At 39.1% G+C, this 20,083-nt stretch overlaps 1 protein-coding gene across 1 annotated transcript; it reads left to right on the plus strand.

Annotated features, from left to right (window-relative positions):
• The first annotated feature begins 3,813 nt into the window (after positions 1 to 3,813).
• Positions 3,814 to 17,271, plus strand: nek10 (NIMA-related kinase 10). Its single transcript, XM_076081101.1, has 35 exons — positions 3,814 to 3,911; positions 4,023 to 4,083; positions 4,205 to 4,341; positions 5,212 to 5,307; positions 5,391 to 5,475; positions 5,569 to 5,610; positions 5,705 to 5,783; positions 5,875 to 5,942; positions 6,834 to 6,913; positions 6,988 to 7,074; positions 7,420 to 7,644; positions 8,476 to 8,615; positions 9,087 to 9,148; positions 9,278 to 9,349; positions 9,447 to 9,511; positions 9,633 to 9,735; positions 9,865 to 9,993; positions 10,088 to 10,225; positions 10,593 to 10,638; positions 10,729 to 10,850; positions 11,577 to 11,679; positions 11,756 to 11,831; positions 12,386 to 12,515; positions 12,608 to 12,678; positions 12,858 to 13,065; positions 13,311 to 13,398; positions 13,501 to 13,575; positions 13,828 to 13,873; positions 14,056 to 14,087; positions 14,192 to 14,292; positions 14,523 to 14,633; positions 14,741 to 14,831; positions 15,046 to 15,089; positions 15,724 to 15,777; positions 16,204 to 17,271. The coding sequence occupies exons 1-35, from the start codon at positions 3,841 to 3,843 to the stop codon at positions 16,222 to 16,224; spliced, it is 3,159 nt and encodes a 1,052-aa protein (XP_075937216.1). The 5' UTR covers positions 3,814 to 3,840; the 3' UTR covers positions 16,225 to 17,271.
• Positions 17,272 to 20,083: the final 2,812 nt, after the last annotated feature.

Genomic DNA, 20,083 nt, shown 5'->3' on the forward strand with positions numbered 1-20,083 from the left:
TGTAGATCAACATCATGTTTTCCCAATGTGCAGGAAAGGCCAGCGTTTCCAGGGTCACAGAGCAAAGGGAGAGAGAGCACAAAAACAAACAAAAAAAGCAACAGAGAATCAATCACAGGCCATCTGACAAACAAGCCAATCTGTCTCCAGAATCAGTTTCCCAAGCTGAGAGAAGCTGGAGGCAAAATGATTCACGATCCTGGCTACTGTAACAACACAAGACAGTTGGCCAGTGTGGGACATATTCCACTCTACTTGCTCCTTTAATGTCAGCAGCACCATTAAAGCAAGGCTTTTTCTTTGAGCCTGTGGCGAGGAGAGGATTTCTGCCTCTTACTCTGGAGCATCTGCCTGCCAACCCACATGTCTTCTGTGAGACACGATGACTTCATATGCAGATCTGCCTCCAGGATGTGCAGTTTAATCTCAGCAGCATCCTACTGCTACAGTGTGTGACTCATTATATACTGGGTTCTGCAACCATTTTTATTTTTAATCACAGCTGGGGGTTTTTTAATCTAAAAAAGGAAATTGTGAGAACTGTCAATTTAAAAATGACATCTGTCGGTTTCCTTTCTGGCAATGTCTGACAGGTCTTGGTAAGGAAGTGGTGACAGGGAGAGGATGATTTGTTAGAGATATTAAAAGTGTTTGAGTTTGTAGTTTTTAGTGTGGAGGAATCACCAAGTACAGTATACAGTAAAAGTCAAACATTAACTCTGAGGTACTAGATCCACTTTAATCCAGATTAGATGGCAGCCGTGCCCTCCTTATGCCTAACCGAGACACATCTTCCATCTTTGTTTGCCTAACCTAGATGCTCCAATCATGGTAGTTTAAGCAAGTTATTGATCTCACACACACACACACACACACACACCCACCCACACCCACACACACACACACACAATGCAGCCCAATCTAGGGCACACAAACGCCAGAAAGTGGTCGTTAAGAAGCATTTTGAAAAGGCCAAATGCACTGCTAACTATAATAACTATTTTCTGTATAATGTGGGACTATTTGACGTTAAAATACAGAGACATTACAGCATCACAAGCCGTAGTTAGTTAGCATTTACGTGAGCTGAGTAATCTAACATTCGACACCAAGTTAGCTAGTTAAATCTAATTGCTAGTAATTGTAGACAAGCTTTAAAAAACCAACAATAATAAATGTCACCCTAAGACGTGTCTTAACGTGTCTTCTCATGTTCGCTGTTAACACAAACAGAAACGATTAGTGGAATACTTTTGCTCGAGGCAGGAAATGACTCTCCAGTTAGGTTTGTGCAGCCTAGCTAACGAAGCTAACGACTAGCTTGTTAGCTTGCTAGCTTGCAACCAATCCAACTGGAGGCGGACGACTGGGCGTTGGTTGCTCAGACAACTGCAGAAGCTAAAATAGCGGCACGGCCAAATTATAAAAAAATTAAAAAAGTAAATGCAATCCAACACAAATTATCACAGTTTGAGTTTACACAGAGGGGTTTCAGAATAAATGGATACTAGTCTCACCCATAACGTTGACGCTCCCTGCCGCCTCTAAAAACCCGATCATTCACAAGCCGACATTCCCCTTCTCGCTGATTTTGCCCGAGCTACGCAGTATGAGGCACGCAGCGCTTAACGCGCTCAACGGAGCTACGCCATAAAGCTGACGTAACTTCTACGTGAATCACAAAGGGAGGAACACTCCAGTCTCGCGAGAACTTACGTATTTTCCCTTTGAGTATTAATGCGTTCTCGCGATACTTGCAAAATACTTTTCTTATTACACATTCTATCCTGTCACTACACTAATACCGTTTAATTTCATTATGATTAGTTAATGATGGGGCGGATATTTCCAAGTAGCATCACTTAAATAAGTCAATTCAAGATTCCATTACTTGGCTTTTGCTAAAGAAATGCTTTATTACCAATAAGGTTAAGTAAACATCAACATTTTACACAATATAAATCCAACAAATATGTTCTTCCACATTCTAAGATATTGAAAACGTTTTTTTTGCAATTATGAACCATAATCTTGTACACTTTCATTTAACCATTTAATACATTTTAAAGACTTGAATGAGTGATTATATATTGTGTGAAACTAATCATAATATGAAAAATGGAGTATAAAAATGTCATAATACATTTTGAACATCTATAACACTGCATGAATTGTAAATGTATTGATTGTATATGGTCAATTTTACATACATAAATGCAAAATAACAAAAGTTAGTTACCCCCAATTACACTGGATTTGTATGTGAATCTAAAGATAATATTGGGACTCTTAAACTTATAACAACTTAAAAAAGTAATAATAAGAATGATGTATGTATTTTTCTTAATATAATTTTATATCACTGAAGTATATTTGTCCCAATCCTTTTTTAAATTATTTAAATATTATTGTTTCTCTATCATTGTGTTGAGTAGCCTACATGTTTGCAACGTTTGTATATTTTAATGTTTTTTCAACACTACTTATTTGGTGATATGTCGCCATTTTATATTATATCACAAATGTATATAAGTGCGACTTTAAGCTGCTCGTGTCCAGTTGTTCAACGACATTCCGGTGACGGAGTAGCGTCTGTTGTAGCCATGCAACCGGGACTCTCTTGTACCGCTCACCCGGATTGGTTAAATAACGTAGTGAAACTGAACATTGTTTTTACCTATTTGCTAACGTAAGGGGCGTCTGCTGTTGCAAGAATAAAACAATTAAGTCGCCTTTTATCGCCGGCTAAGGATATTTAAATAAGAAAAAATCGTATTTAATTCAGAACCAAGCTGCTGGTTTGCGGTGCTGAAGGAGTGGTAAGAGACCTTTGACTTGTCTTCTTAAAACTGCCAAACAAGGATCAGTTCAACCGCTTCCTGCAGACAAATGCAGGCTAAATAGTCGAGCTAGCCCTCTTATCACAGAGGCTATCAGTGGTGGAGGAAGTAGACTGCTGTGTACTCTGTTACAAGTACTCCTACTTAAAGTAGGCAGTATTTGCATACAGATACTCTTGCAGAATAGCCCAATTCAGCTGAAGAAAAACGAAAAGGATAAAACAAGTAAGCTACTGCAAAGGTCAAGAATATTAAATATGTAAGATATCTGTTTTGACAATGTAAAGAGCTGTGGGCACTACATTGTTAAAAACAAAAACGTTGAAATATGCAAAATATTGACCAATATTATTACATCATGTGTTGGTTCCCTCAAATTACCCTCAAAAAACACATTTTCCTACTCATCTCTGGTGGCGTGGAGCTGTGCAGATAGTTTTAGTTTTATTTAAGTAGTTATTAAGTAGTGAAACTGGTAATATACAGTGTAGAAATACTCTGTTACAAATGAATGTGCCGCATTTAAAAATGTATTGTAAAAGTACAAAAGTATTAGTATCAAAATATAATTAAAGTCTCAAAATTAAAAGTAGCCATTATGCAGAATGGTCCATTTTGGAATAATATATTAAATGCTACTGTATATATATATATAGATATATATAGATATTGCAGCTTGTAAAGGTGGCACTCATTTGAATAACTTTATATACCGCTGGGTAGCTTAGACAATTTTATTACTTGATTTATATTTTGTATTAATAATCTAAATCTGCAAAGTAACTTAAGTTGTCAAATAAATGTCGTAAAAAAGTGCAATATTTGCCTCCAAAATGTAACGGAGTAGAAGTAGAAAGTAGCATAAAATGGAAAGTACAAGTACCTCAAAATTGTTTTTAAGTAGTGTACTTGAGTAAATGTACTTAATTACATTTCACCACTGTCTAAATGTGTCTTTGTGTCCACAGGTCACTCATGGAAACAAAGGGGGCCGCTGAAAATGTCCAATCCAGTTAAAAAAGGGAGACAAGGAGAAAAACTGCCCCTGAAATCCAAAGGAATCCAAAGCAAGTAAGCCGGGCGATCTCCTCCTCTCAGTCATTTAAAAGTCTGTTACATAATTTAAGATGAATTTTCCGAATATGACAAAATCAAATCACCTGATGAAGCCTGTTTTTTTAGGGGATCTCATGATCTCAGGAGGCTTCAGTCTCTGCTTGCCAAAAGCATTCCCAGACAAGAGGTGAGCAACAACAAGTGCCTCCACACTGAGGCAGTGGGGTCCAGACACTTTGATAACAAAACCAGCTCATATGTCTTCAGGTCCGTGTGTTTGTTGTAGTACGAGACTCCCTGTGTTGCAGGTGGCAGCGTTGAGTCACAGTAAAGCACGCAGCAGAGGAGCCAGCAGACCTCAAGGCCTGCATCCTCCTAAAGACACTAACAGACAGAGGAGTGAGAGCGACGTCGCCAGTGAGGCCTCGGAACTGGAAAAATTCAGGTTTTCATTCAATTATCTGTCATTTTCAGCTTCTTAAGACCACAAAACATACAATGAATTGGCTGCAAGAGCTCAATTTCAGCCTGTTCTTATTAAAACAAAAACATCCTTTTTCATGCACTCGTCAATTTTGAGATGTTGGGGCTGTTCTTCCATAACGTGTTTTCTTTCAGAGTAGTGTAAAGAAAAACATCAAAATTACACATTTCAGTGTTATTTTACTACTTTGTCTATTTGCGTCTGTAGATTTCTCTTAAATTCACCGAAAGGTACCCTTAGATAATACCTCACCTCGTCTTAATGTAAGTAATCAACCGGGTAAGTTTCATGGTGACATCTTCACCTGTAGTGTCTTCAAAATGTATGTCATTTTACATTACATATTTTTAAAAGCCGTTTTCTCTAAATTAGTTTTTTTTTCTCATATTAAGAGTCAGAAATCTCCACTTCACATACGTCAAAGTTTGCAGTTTCATACCTATCTATATTCTGGATATCTTTACTGAGGAATTTGTTCATATATCTACTATACATACTTCACTATGATATATATAGTAAACCAGATTATGAATCAGCTTTTCGTTCTTGATTCACACAGACTCAGACACAGGTCGTTCTGGTATCCAGCCCTGCATATGACCAGAACATGGTGGTGTAGAAAACAGAGTCGAGAGTGGAGAGAAAATAATGAACTACTACACCCATGATGCAATGCATTGTGAAGTTGTCACACTCAATAGTTTTGAAGGATATAAGTACATGAGTTAATGAACAGTGTTTTCTGTGGCTGAACATTCATTATGAGACTTCCTTTAACAATCAAACAGTCTGTACAGTTGTGGACCTAATTATATACGTTCATCTTCACAGCATCACATACAGAGACCAAAGATGCTTCAGCAGCCACCCGATGCATAAACTCTTCTCTGACATTCTTGCTTCTTTGGTCAAGAACAGACTCTGCAGGTAAAATATCTTAAAAACACTGCAGCATTTCTTATCTTGTCTCCCAAAAAAAGGTTTACTGACGATGTTTACTCCTTCTTCAGTGAATGGATTGATCATGCGCTGCCCGAGTCTGTCCTCAGAGTTCTGATCTGCTTACGATTATTGCTCAGAGATCCCCACCATCAGGTACAACTTGAAAATGAAGTTTATTTGGTATCGCATGAATATTTCCTGTACTGTATGAAAACAATAATGCCCCTTTCAACTGCTTTCATTTAGAAAATCCTCCATCAGCTCCGAGGCATTCATTTACTTGCCAGGGTAACTGCTCTCCAAGACGTTTCTCACTGTGTTTTTTTAGATTTATCCTCATACATCTCATGTCATCCTCATCGCTGCTCCGTGTCTCTTTCAGTATATGGAGCATGTCACTGCCGCGTATGCATCTTGCGGCGAACAGGCGTTTGCTGTGCAGAAGCTGGTCACAATGACCTGTGAGTAATCTGAGGGGCAGTATGGAGACACATGATAATATGAGCGTTGTGTACGTCCTCCTCAACGCTGCCTCCGCTGATTGCTCTGCAGACATGTTTCAGAAGCTGTCTGCTGTCGAGGGTCAAAGGGTCTGGGTCATCGAGAGCCGCGCTCACATGGTGAGTGATAAGTCGAGATAAGGTTATCTGTGATTATGTTGTCATATCGTATTCACGACTGAGATAAACTTCATGCTGTAATAGTCATTCCTGTTGGTGCACTGGAACTGGCCACTCACTACTTATTGTATATTTAATGTATTTATGTAGGCTCTACAACAGGGTCGTAATATATTTTTTGATTAGAATTTATTTATAGAATAATTTGTAATTTTTTAAAATTACAAATTGAGAATACACAGATTGCCATGCAATTATTTGCAGCTTCCAGAGTGCAAATATTTGCAAATATTTAGTCTCAGTTGTCAAATGAAGCAATGGAAACTGATATGGAGAGTGATAGCAAATCTTTTACTCTCTCTTTGTGAGATATATGGATATATTAAGTCATGCTTGTATATGATAAAAAATAACATGGTAACAATAATAATAACTATTTATATAGCACCTTTAAAAACAGAGATTACAAAGTGCTTTGACAGACAAAGCAGCCAAAGCAAAGAGAACAATAACAATAACAGAAAGCTCAACAGTGAGGCCCAACAAAGATCAAACTAAAGACTTAAACTCTGATAAAACAGTACAATAGATGAAACAATAAAACCAATCAATACGATATGAAATAAACCAAGAAATATAATAAATAACTTAGTAAAATATAATATAATATAAAGCAGTAAAGCGACAACATCACATAAAAGCCGGTCTGTAAAGATGGGTTTTAAGAAGTGATTTAAAAGAGATTGCTGATTCCTTATCTCCTTATCTCCTCAGGCAGGTCGTGGTAGTCAGTGAGTGTCTTTGCTCTCGGTTTATAATCTCAAATTCTTCTACGTTTAATGTGCTTTGTGGAGAAAAAGTCAAGTCTTTCATTTAGTAAACCATTTCTAGACGCTGGTGAAGCTCCTCTCCACAACAGAAAGCAGTGTGCTGCTGGGAGCCCTGCTGGCACTCACCACTTTGGCTGAGAGGTAAGCAAACGTGTCATTTAATGCATTAAATACACTTTAAGATTTCATCTGCTGTAAGCCATTTTCTTCTGCAGCCCAGAATGCAAGCAGGAGATTGGCCAGCTGCCCATAGTGGAGAATCTACTCGTAATACTGCAGGAATATGACCTGCTGTCAAAGAGGTTAGACACAACATTTCAACAGAGCAGTGATTTTGAGTTGTTGGAACTTTCCTTCCTTCATGAGTTGCTGATAAAACAAAAACTAAACAAACAAATCAACAAAGTTGCTACATCTCGTCTCGTCTCAGCTTATCTCATGTTGTCTTATCTGACAGTAAACAAAGACACGTAGCTTTTGCTGTTGTAGGAATTTAACATATGACCCTTTGTACACCAAATGATAAACTAATAATCTTAATATCCACAATTTAAGTGAGTAAGCAAGTAAGCAATACAAAATAATCTAAAACAACATAAAACCTTGGAAACAAGCAAGGCTACACTGAGCCTGATGTTTTCCTCCAGGATGAGTGCGGAGCTGCTGAGGCTCCTGTCCCCGGTGAGCCAGGTGAGGGACCAGGTGAGGGAGCTGGAGGGTCTGCCCGTGCTGCTGAGCTTGCTGTACGGCCAGCACCTGAAGCTGCTGTGGAGCGTCGCCTGGGTCCTGGTCCAGCTCTGCGAGGATCCCGACACCAGGACGGAGATCCGGAGCTGGGGCGGGGTGCAGCAGCTTCTCCGGCTGCTCAACAGGTTTGCAAAACTGAGCGATTAAAATGCGTTTCAACCAAAACGCTGTTAACACTACCCATCTGTACTTTTCTTTCCCTGAAAATTCACTGGACAAAACTGCAGCAGATACTTTTCTGTCTGCGTTGAATTGATTTGTGGTTTTAAAGGGGTCACTCCAGCAATTTAGTATTGCAATTCCATAAAGTTGGGAGACTCGCAGTGACAGATTAAAATTAGAATAATCAAAATCGACCCAACAGAAGCCAAGATATGCTGACTTTTACTCTCTAGTATAGGTCAAGCTCCATAAACAACAGATCCTACATTTCCAATAGGGCAACTTGATAGCAGCTTTCATTGGATTCATTAGTTATCTTACCAGACAGGGAAGGTCTAACACAAATATGCTGTTGGTTGCATTATGGGAATTGTAGGATCCAGTGATTTTGGTGCTTGACCCATAAAAAAAGTAAGCATATCTCAGCCTCTGCTGCATCAATTTAGACCATTCCTCTTTTAAAATCTGTCTCATATGAGCCCCACAACTTTATAGAAGTCCAACACTAAACCTCTGCAGTACTTCAGAGTATTTGTAAAGTGAAAAAGGATCAGATGTATACTGCCCAATACCACAAACTTTACCATGATACTGTATATCTGCAGAATGACTTCTGGCCTTCAAAACTACCAGATTTACATTTTAACAGCCAATGATGGATGATGCGATTACAACTCCGTAACCAGCATCACAATACAGTTCAGTTATGAAGCTTCGTTTTCAGGCAAACACAGATGACAAAGTGCTGTTATTTGCATTATTTAGTATGGTGACGTACAACATAACTCTCCCAGTGACAGGCAGTACGTCTGTGACCGCTCGTCCATCGAGATGCTCTCCAGCGCCAACGCAGCCGGACGCATCCACAGAGAGCTCATCAGAGAGGAGCTCAGCCCACAGGAGGAGGTGGACAACACTGTGGCCCTGCAGGCAGGTCAGGGACCAAACAACTTGCCACATCCTGCACGTAAAAGTGTTTACTTGAGAGTAAGATTCTGTACTGATGGTGAAACAGGCCCGTGTGCTCGCCGCTGCACAGTAAGCGGTTCCCCCAAAGGAGTCTTATCAGTTGCTCAGAATGTAAACAGCCTTTTTCCTGAAGTGAGAATCCAGATCTTTTGAGACTTTGGAGGAAATAGATGTACATTTTATTTTTCTGAATGTCTAAAGAAAGGACTATGAAATAAAACTAATTAGGGTAAAAAAACCGACATTTTGTTACATCTGTCCCAATAAGAATCTGTGGAGAAACATTGAATGTTACAGTCTAAAGGCGTCAGTGTTTTTAGTCTTTGTGCTTCCTGTGGTTTGGGGAGTGAGTTATTAATGTTGGACAGTCTGAGACTATAAGATTGCAAGTATGAGTTCTTAAATTAAGTCGTATCCCCTTTAATCCCTTTCCCAGCCTGCTGCACAGTTCTGACTGAGCTTTGTCTGGATGACACATCTGCTCACCACATTGTGCAGGTAATGCAAACGTCTTTACATGAAGAGCAGGACAGTTGAGAGGCTGGGAATGAATAAGTACAACTTTATATCAGATTACTAGAATATTTTAAAACACTGTGTCAATACATTTTGACGTTCTTTTCTTAGGAAAATGGGGTTTATATCATCTCAAAGTTGATTTTACCACAAAACTCTGGACCAAAGGTCACATCTTTACAGGTATATGGCTTCAAATATGTTTTAAATTTCCCTATAATGTAAATGTAGAGTTTGAAACTACCTAAATGTAACATTTGTACATTTTCTCTGCACATAGTGCTATGCGTTTCGGACCCTTCGGTTTCTTTTTAGCGTGGAGAGAAACAGACATCTGTTTAAAAGGTGATGTTACAAGATATTTGTTTTAAAAAGAAAAAAATCATTTCATGCATAATTTGTTTAAATTGAGCTACTGTTGGAAAATGTTCTCCACTGCTGTTATGTAATCTCTTATCCCTTTCAGACTCGTTCCCACAGACCTCTTTGAGTTGTTTATTGATGTTGGACATTATGTACGGGACCTCGCGGCCTACGAGGGACTGCAAACCAAAGTTTCACTCTACACTGTAATAGAAGAGCTTCTAAATGCATTCATGTGTTTATTCAGCTGGTTTTTGTCGGGCTGTGAAATAAAAAGAAATATTAATGTTCTTTACCTTGCAAATGGATGATGTTCTGTGTGTTTTGTAATGCAGGAAGAGGAACTGGACAGCCTGAGAGAGGGCATCGAGGCTGTGGACCAGAACCGACCTCCCCTTAAAGTCATCAACGGTTACTCCATCCTGGACCATCTGGGCACCGGCGCCTTTGGAAGCGTCTTTAAGGTAAAACGGCAGCGTTGGTTTGGGTCAGTTTTGCTTCTTTGTAACCTCATGCCATCAAGTGTCCTTGGTTTTAATGATTATACTCACATGACAGGTCCGAAAGCAGAGTGGCCAGAACCTCCTGGCTCTGAAGGAAGTGAACCTCCATAACCCGGTGTTTGGCAAAGACAAGAAGTCCAGAGACAGCAACGTGGAGAAAATCATCTCGGAGCTCACGATCGTCAAAGAACAGGCACAAAGTTACACTTTATTATTTAGGCTGCACCAACAAGGATTCATTTTTAAACCTGATTATATCATGGTTTAACTAAAACCAAAACTAGCTTATAATTAAGAAAGATTTAATTCAACCGTTCTTTAAACAACATTTAATTTAGGTTCAAACTTTGCTTTACTAAACCTTGATTAGTTTTTAATTGTGCAACAGAGCTTTTCTTAATTTCAAATCTAGATTCATTCATTTTAAACCTAGTTTTGCTAAACTCTGATTAGAACTAATCTTTAACATAATCCTTGTTGGTGCAACCCAGCCACAGAGTAAATTTAATAACATGCTATCTGAGTTATATTTTGTGTTGTTCATGTTTCTTCTTTTCTAGATGACACACCCAAACATTGTTAAATACTACAAGACATTTTTGGAAGGTGAGGATCATTTCAGACCCCAGCTAGTGTGAGAAGGGAACACAACAGAAGTTCAAAGCAGAAAACCCCTCATCATACTCTTCACTTTAGGCGACAAGCTGTACATCGTGATGGAGCTGATCGAGGGAGTGCCGCTGGCTGAACATTTCAACTCTCTCAATGAGAAGCAGCAGAAGTTCACAGAAGACAGACTTTGGAATATATTCATACAGGTAACAACTCTGAATCTTAAATCTTCTTTGAGAAACAGATCTGCACTCGGCGGCATTATGTTTTCATCATAGTTTTTTGGGATCCTGAAATATGTCTCTAGCCCTCGTCATGCACTACACAAGCTTTGTACTTTTCTGGTAAATGAGAAGAGGCCTCTGGGTGTAGGCAACATGGAGGGAAGTTCAACATTGTTCGTTTGCTTTTACTTCCCACATTGTAATGATACAAAGCTTGTTGAAAATCAGCAAAGCGTCCCTTTAACATGCAGTAGAACAATCATGTGGGGAACTTCTATATTTGCTGTGGACATTGGTGGAGGAAGTACTCAGAGCCTTTGCCAATGTAAAAATACCTCATTGATATAGTACACAGTAAAAATACAGTAAAAGTCCAACATTTCTCATGCTGCGATTGAGAGTGTGTGATGATAGAAAGCTAAAAGTAAGCTCTAGGATCTCTGTGTCTAAAATGAACACATTGGGAACATGAATTGGTGTTGATGAAGGTTTACTTGAGCTCATCAGAATAGAAAGTTGGGAATCACTGCAGTACAACACTGTTTCCTGTGTACATATTCTCCTCAAAAGATACTGTTTTTTTGGTTTCAGCCTGAATGTAAATCAAAATTGGCATTTTGACTGAATGAAAACATCTCCTTCTCTCCAGTCAAGAGTCCTTTTAACAACTTAATTACGAACTGATTTGTCTTCTCTATACTCCCTCAGATGTGTCTGGCATTGAGGTACCTGCACAAGGAAAAGAGAATAGTCCACCGAGACCTCACACCAAACAACATCATGCTGGGGGAAAAGGACAAAGTCACCATCAGTGAGTGTCAACAGTTCATCGCTCTCCCCGTCTTGTCTTATAAGAGTTTAACCCCGTGTCTTTCTTCTACTTGAAGCCGACTTTGGCCTAGCGAAGCAGAAACTGGAGAACAGCAAGCTAACGTCAGTGGTCGGCACCATCCTTTACTCCTGGTGAGGACATTTTTACCATTCAGCAGCTTTTAGATTAAATGTTCGGTTTTAAGCAGTAGAGTTTTCATCAGGACTATTTCTCTCTTATTCTTGAGAACCGTTTCTATTAAGATCCGCTTACTGAGAGCATCTATAATTAAATGCATTTGTCGTTGGTTACATTGAGGGGAGATATCTCAAAGCCTGTGTGGTGAGATAACACCAGGAGGAGGTGAGAAAATGTGTTTTTGGTGAATCAACCCTTTAAGGAGCTGGTTTTCATGCTTCTACAGCCTGTTAGCAGTTTAGAGAAACAGCAAATGCTGCAGCTCAAGTGTGTTTATGGTCCTGACAACAGCTGTGTGTGTGTCTTGCAACATGTTTATGAGGATCAATTCAACGACAAGGACATATTTGGAAGGCAGAGACATATTTCCCGGTCCTCTCTTTGTCAACGAGCTGTTGTGTTAGGGCTGGTGAAGATTAAGTTCAGGTACAGCAGGGTTGAACACTTGTGAATGCTTTGTAAGGATTCCTCTCAAGGTAACGCGTACAAACGTTTGTGTGTGTGTTAGTCCAGAGGTGGTGAAGAACGAGCCGTATGGAGAGAAAGCCGACGTCTGGGCTTTGGGCTGCATCCTCTACCAGATGGCTGCTTTACAGCCTCCGTTCAACAGCAGTAACATGCTGTCGCTGGCCAGCAAGGTCACACACACACACACACTCATACACACACGTCTCAACAAGTTTTCCTCTCGGCCGTCTGTTATCTTTTGCTTCTTATTCTGTGCTGGTAGATTGTCGAGGCCGTCTACGAGCCGATTGAAGAAGGAGCTTTCTCAGAGAGAGTCAAGGACATGATCAGATGGTGAGGCTTTTATTTTGAAATTATGGATATCGATGAAATGAAAAGTCCATTAGTTATACTGTATCCTTAAAGGTTCAACAGTAGCCCTACTACCATTTCACATTACTGGCTGTCATTTCACTATATTGGTGATAACGTATTCATACGGTACTCTGTTCTGTTATGGGACGTCCTGTCAGGTGTTTGTGTCCAGATGCAGACCGGCGGCCGGACATCGTGGCCGTCAGCTCCAGGATCTCTGACCTCATGATGAGGCTGATGGACGGCCTCCACACTTCTCAGAATGCACTGGAACGAAGAGCAGAGAGAGACAGGAAGCGAGCGCAGAAGTACTTCCTGGAGAGGCACAAAAGCAGGACGGACTGCTGTCACTCGAACCCGTCTCAGGTGAATTGGATTTTGAAAATCGAAAGGAAGTCCTTAAAGGACGATGAAGATTAGATGTATTTATGTTCAATGTGGTTGTTGACATGTAATGAATTGTGAACAACAGACTTCCCTCTTTGCAGTAACTATCAACTTCTGTAATGGCTAGATGCACATTTTTTATTCGACATGAAAGTTTGTAAATATTTTGATATTTTTAGTTTGTCCTGCAGGGTTTTTAAAATACATGCTGCACCTTTTTGCAGGAAAAATCCTTCATGAATACTGAATCTCCAACTCCTCGCTCTCATGCAACCTGCAGTTCAAACCACAGCCTGCAGAGCATCAGTCAAGGTGACTCTATTTCTTACTGCACAGAATTTAAGCAACACAGGCTGGGAGAGATTTGAATTAAAAATGATTAAATGTTGTAAATAATTATTGGTGTGTTTTTAGATGATGCCTCAGATGCTGATGTAGAACCATGCGATACCAACATCAACACCACTGCCTTTACGGGGAAACGCTACGGTTAGTTCTCCGTCAGTGAGATAACTTACAAGAGAATATATGAGAGTATTTATCATGAGGTGGTGGCATGAGTGGATTATATGACAATGGGCCCCTGGACAGAGACATACTAAAGGCCCTGGGATTTGAACAATTACTGTTACCTACAAAGCTGGTCTTTTAAAGCTAGAAGTTACTATTGTTTTAGGTTTTTTCAGATTGGTTGATTCACTGTGTTTAATTTGATTTGGGCTTGTTTTATTTCGATCAAAGAATTAAAGTCCAGTGCCTGCAACACACCGGACCAAATTCAATCTGGGTAAGTGAGAAACCTCACATAATCTATTCCTGTGTGGTCAGAGCAAAATGTATATATTGGCCACAGTGTCATCATTTAATTATGCAAAAAGACAGTTATCTATAAATGGAGGCCAATTAAAAAGTGTATTCACATTTGACACAGTTTATTAACCTGCCTTTTCAATTTCCCTCTCGTCTCAGTGGTGACTGCGCTGCTGCAAAGATTAGACCAGGTACGTTTTCAGCCTGATTGGAACCCAAAAGAGCAGACGTTCTAAAAGTATTTTATAAAACGCGTCCTGTTTATTTAGTGTGTTTGGTTCTGCTCTCACTTCAGTGTCAGCAGGGATCTGCGTCTCCCAGAAGAAGGTTCGGCAGATTGATGATCCCATTCAGAGGCTCCTCGTGCAGCTGCACAACATTATATACATCACTCAGGTAATACAACTATTTTTGTCAGTCCAAATATGGTGATTCTGGTTTTATACACCTGAATTGAATTTTAAGAGGGTCAATAACATGACTCATTAATTCTGTCACAAATCCATCAAAAACCTAAAAGGTCATCAATCTGCAAAACATGTTTTCATCCTCACATTAAGCTGACTCAGGACCAATACTTAAATGTTTGTAAGAAATATAATTCCCCCTCCCCCCCTCATCTCCAGCTTCCTCCGGCTCCACATCACAACATTAAACGCCGGGTCATTGAAAGATTTAAAAAGTCTCTGTTCCACTTTGGGAGCGATCCATACAACCTCAAAGTGGAGCTCAGCAAGGTTTGTACGGTCCACTGACAGCCCAAAACCCAAAGATATACATCGTCACACAAGACCAAGCAAAGCTTGAATACTGACGTAAACATCTCCTTCCTGTTTCCCTGTAGCTCCTCCATGCCTCTCCAGAACTGATGGAGTTCAGCACAAACAGTTCAGACTGGTGTCCTCTGGTCCACCACTTCACTGCTGACAGCACCGGTAAGAGGAACTGTTCCCACAGCTTCACCGTACAGCAAACACAACAACCCCGCAGGCTCTTTGGCACATCTGCTCTTACACAACCTCAAAAGGAAATTATTGATGTGATCTGGTGCGTTTTAGTGCCTTCAGATCTCAAATGATGCACAGCTGTATGTTGAAATTTGAATGCCAAGAATGTACATCTGATTTTCTCTTTCTCTGCTCCTGACAGGTGATGGGAATCTCAAAGATGGAGTCACCTATCAGCAGATGCAGGTCTGTTTTTCTGATAAGGATTTTTGTGGGTTTCCTGTTTTAAGTTTTGAAAAACAAGCCATTATGAGATTTTTTCCTCAGTAAAACCTTTTTGGGAAATATGCAAGGTTACTTAAATATAGCATATATATATAGCATATATATACCTTTCATAGAACATCTCAAAGTGCTTTAGAAGAATGAACTTTATTACTTTGGTTTTTGAACAGATTAAAGCAAATGAGATAAAAAGTGTTCATGAGTGAGATTCTGATGTTACATTCGGACAGAGCCAGGCTAGCTGTTTCCCTTTGCCTCCAGTCTTTATGCTAAGCTAAGCTAACCCGCTGCCGATTCATAATTACCGTACAGGAAGTAGAGCGGTATCAATCTTTTCATCCAACTATGTGGCAAGATGGTGAATGAGCGCATTTCCTAGACTGGTGAACTATTCCTTCCATGCAATCAAGAATGAATACATATTTTCTTTAATACAAACCACCCGTGTCAATACTGTGGATATGTATTGTTCTGTTTTCTCCTGCTGGATCTAGTGTCTCATTTTGGAACAAAGTTCTTTAATTTCCGCTTCATGTTCATGTTGCATGTCTGTCTGCCGGTGAAGTGATTTCCTGAACAAAATGCTCCTTTTCAGGGGATCATAGAGGAGCTGCTGGAGGAGAACAACTACTACCAAGCAACACACAAGGTGACATTTCATCGTTCGTCATTAAACGACTGTTTTCCAAAGATAAATCATTATTGCCAAAATGCATTTCATTTTACTGCCAGCAATCAGTTTGTTTGAGAACTTTTGTCGTTGTAGTTTATCTTGAATTATAGAGCTCAGGGTCAGTTTACTGTCGGGGCCCTCAACTCACAACATACAACTGAAATAATTTAAGGATTTCAATTTCTTTATTGGTTTATTTACAGTGATATGAGCTGTTTAAGGGTTACAGAGTTATTGGACTAACAGACAACGCAAGTGGGATTATCGTAAAACATTATAGTAACCAACACTTTTTATAGTATTTCACTGGTAACAAAATGAATCCTGAATTTACTAAATTGAAAATTACCTGCTTTGGTTCAGATGATCATAATCTTTTATACGTTTGTGTGTTCATTTTAGGATCTCAGAGAAAAGAAATGAGCAAGAAAACAAGTGACCGTCGTCTGTTTTCATCCTCAGATGTCACAGAAGCAGCAGGAAAGACAAATTGTTCCTGCGTGGTAACATTTGCATCAGCAGCAATTTAAAATGCTATACATGTAAAACTAAGAAAAGTCTAAGTATTTGATTGTCTTTAAACTATTTACAATATAACCTACCTATTGTTGTGATAGGGCTGCTGTAGCTGACACCACTCTAGGGCTGCAATTAACGATTATTGTCTCAATTATTTTAATATTCGTTGGTCCATAAAATGCCAGAAAACTGTGAAAAATGTTCGTCACAGTTTCCTAAAGCCCAACGCGATGTGTTCAAATCGACCATCTTGTTTGACAAACAATCCAAACTCCAAAGATTTTGAATTGCGTAGATAATTTCTCTGTCGATCAATGGAGCTCTACAGCACACACCTCTTTGGTTCTCAGGCCTTTTATCATTTGTACAAATGTCATGTGACTGTGTGAATCTCCAAAGTCAATCTAATATATGTAAACTGCTTGTGCTTGTATTGAAGTTCGAGGCTAATTTATATTTAGCTGCTCATATCACAGTGAACTGACCTGTAACCAGAGCACACAGAAACGACTTAACCTCCGACAGCATCCAGAGCTTTTTTTATCTGCTCTTTTGTTGTTCTCAGATATATCTGAGTCTAGCACTTTAAATTCTCAGGACCAGACTCAGCGGTTTGACCGTTTTAATGTTTCAAATGGCTGCGAGCCAAATTTCCTCCAGAGCCGATAAGAAACCAAACAGTCACCTCAATTCAACATCAATTTTCAAACATATCACAATGTCTGTCTGCAGCTTTACGAGCTGCAGACAAACATGCACTCTGAGATACGGTTATCATTTTCAATAAGATTAATGTCCGAAATATACTTTTAATCACAGAATGTTTTCACTGTCATTTTGAAGAGTGGAGCCCAGCTGTCGGGGACTTTCGCATGCACTTTCATCCAAAAGGGATTTATCTGTATAATCTGTTTAAGGAATATCTATTTTAAAATGAAATACAAAATAAACTATTTAATGCAGACAATGTCCATGTCATTTATCACGTTAATATAGAGTGGAAGCATTTTGCTGTAAAGTTAATAAACTGAGTGAGTTGAGACAAAAGGTTTGATGTTTATCTATTTACCTTTGTAATAATTGCCGTATAATCTACTCTTCTATTTAATTGTCCCTTTATTTATTGTCATTACTGTTGACGTTTAAGGACCCAAATGAAGAAAGTCCATTTCAGGGATTTACTGAAAAGTGAAAAAAGAAGCTTACTGGCATTGGCAGCAAGTCCAAACAGAAGTAACTGAGAATTCACAGCAGGAAGGAACAAGTCAGGGTTCAGTAACAGGGTTACAGGGTTCAGGGTTACAGGTCAGAGATTTACAGGTTCAGGTGGCTGCAACACTAAAGAGCACGACGCAACACGACAATCTGGCAGCTGACTGAGGAGAAGGGTCTGGTTTATGTACTGACAGGGTGATCAGGTAATGAGACACAGGTGAGCAGGAGGACGGGGGAGTCAGGTGACCAGGATGAGGAAAGAAGTCCGAGTGTATCCAGTGGACAGGTGGAGAATGACAGTAAAGCTTATAGAGATGCAGGGGCTTTGGGGGAGGGGCAGGAGGACGGATCAGAGAGGCAGGATGGGCAAAAACACAATCCATTTCTCATCCTTTATTTTTGGTCATTTGGGAGCAATGATTGAAAGTTACTAAGTACTTTTGGTGCTGTACTTGAATACAATTGTAAGGTACTTGTGCTTTAATTGAGTATTCCAATTGTCTGCTACTTTACCCTTCTACTCCTCTACAGTTCAGAAGGAAATATTGTACTTTTTATTCCAATACAATTATTTTATAACTGCTTTGCAGATTTACACTAATGATACAAAATATAATCAACAAATACATGATATGTTATATATTATTTGCAGGCACTCACACTGTGGTATTGCTAATTCTACTGTAGTAAAAAAAAAGGATACGTGAAAAGCCTTAAAATGAGCTTCTTATTCTTTAAATATTGTATTTCTTTACCGCTGAACAGATAAAGTCAGTGGATGCAATTTTGACTATTAACTGCGCTGCAGTGCAGTTTCCCTGCAGGGGCCACAGGGGGCAGTATGAGCCCGGCTATTGACAGAAGACGAGCTCGCCTCAAACAACCTCACAGCTCCACAACATTAAAACATGAACTGCTGTGTCGCCTCAGAAATGACAAAAGCAAGGCAGCTTCAGCAAAAACATGACACAGCAAAATAAAAATCATATACACGAGACTTTAATAGAGCAACAACAACAACAACAAAACATATGAAACGGATGAAATGTTCCAGGTTAAATTGGCAAAATATGTAAAATTCACAAAATATGGAAGACGTTGGCACATCTGGAGTAGGCACATGAGTTCTTAAAGTACACAGGCTGCTTGCTTTGTTACTTACAGTAGATATTTTATACACTTAACTTAAGCATCCTTTCTTGACATTTCTTGAGGCACGAATGTCATTTAAGTTTCTGATGTTAAATATAAAAGCCGCTGTACGTATTGTAACATTTGACTATTTTTCCCATAATTCTTCTTATCCTGTTGCAAGTTTTCTTTCATTTGAATTAGTGTTATTTCTACAGTAAACTGTATTTCACTTCGGCAAAACTAATAGACGGCTATCTGTGATAAGACAATCGCAAACAACAATGTGTTTCAAACAACTTATTTAGTTAAAAGGAAAAAAAAACAAGTTTGTAGAAATTTAAAAACAAGGATGTTTTCATTATTAATATTGAAACTCAAACTTTTCGGTAAACACCCAGGCCTCACAATAACATCTGGGATTAAAACTTTGCATGTAGAATACATGTGAAAGAATAAAGGTGTGTGTTAGCTTACTTACAGTGGAGCTATATTTGATCCTGACACCTCTGAATCTCACTAATTAACATGTTACGTCTCGTTTGTTTCTTGTTCCATTTGATCCAAACAAAACAAAGTGTAAACACAACAGTTTGTGGTTTTACAGGGGGAGTTTTGTGCAGGGACTACTTCTTGTGTCACTGTGAGGTCGCAAAGGAACCAGCGTTCTTAGGCTGCGTCCGAAACCACTTCCTATCTACTATACAGAACTCTACATTCACCATGCGATATTTAATTTTGTGTGAAATTAGTGGATTTTATAGTGTATACACTACTTTTTGCAAACAATCCAACAGAGCAATGTATCACATTTTACGGCTGAACTTTTTGATATTGCAGTAGTGGGAATGATCATTTTTACATCATTCTCATTTTCATTGAACAAACAGTTTTAAAATGATTATGGAGGAATTTCTTCAGGGTACCAAACAAAGATGTTTTCTTAAGTCTGTAGAATATGATGGGTAGACAAGGACATATATTTCATTTAAAATGGTATTTTGACACATCAAGTCATATTGCGCCTCCTGCAGTCGGCCATATTGTGAATTTAAATAAAATCAATAACTTTTACAGCCCTATCACATTTTACAGAAAACAACCACTGTGTGACGAATCACTTTACTTATTTCAATCATTTCGTTCAGTTAAGTTCAAAGATTCGTCACTGAATATGTATTTTTCTCAATTTTTAGTTCCGAGGCTCAGCGGTTTTCTGTACTTCTGTTACATACGTTTGTGAACTTTGTCAATGCCGGTTATGGACATTCACCTTTACGAGTATGAGCTTCTACGTTTCCCTTTTGTGCAGACAAATCTGCTTTTTTCCCACCTCTTCAAATATGTTCAAACAGTTAGTCCAGAGCTTTCTTTTTTACACATACGGAAAACAATACATTGCGTGTACAACCGGTAG

This window comes from Anarhichas minor, unplaced genomic scaffold (assembly GCF_050575085.1).
Source record: "Anarhichas minor isolate MPS153535 unplaced genomic scaffold, ASM5057508v1 ptg000079l, whole genome shotgun sequence".
Lineage (NCBI taxonomy): Eukaryota > Metazoa > Chordata > Actinopteri > Perciformes > Anarhichadidae > Anarhichas > Anarhichas minor.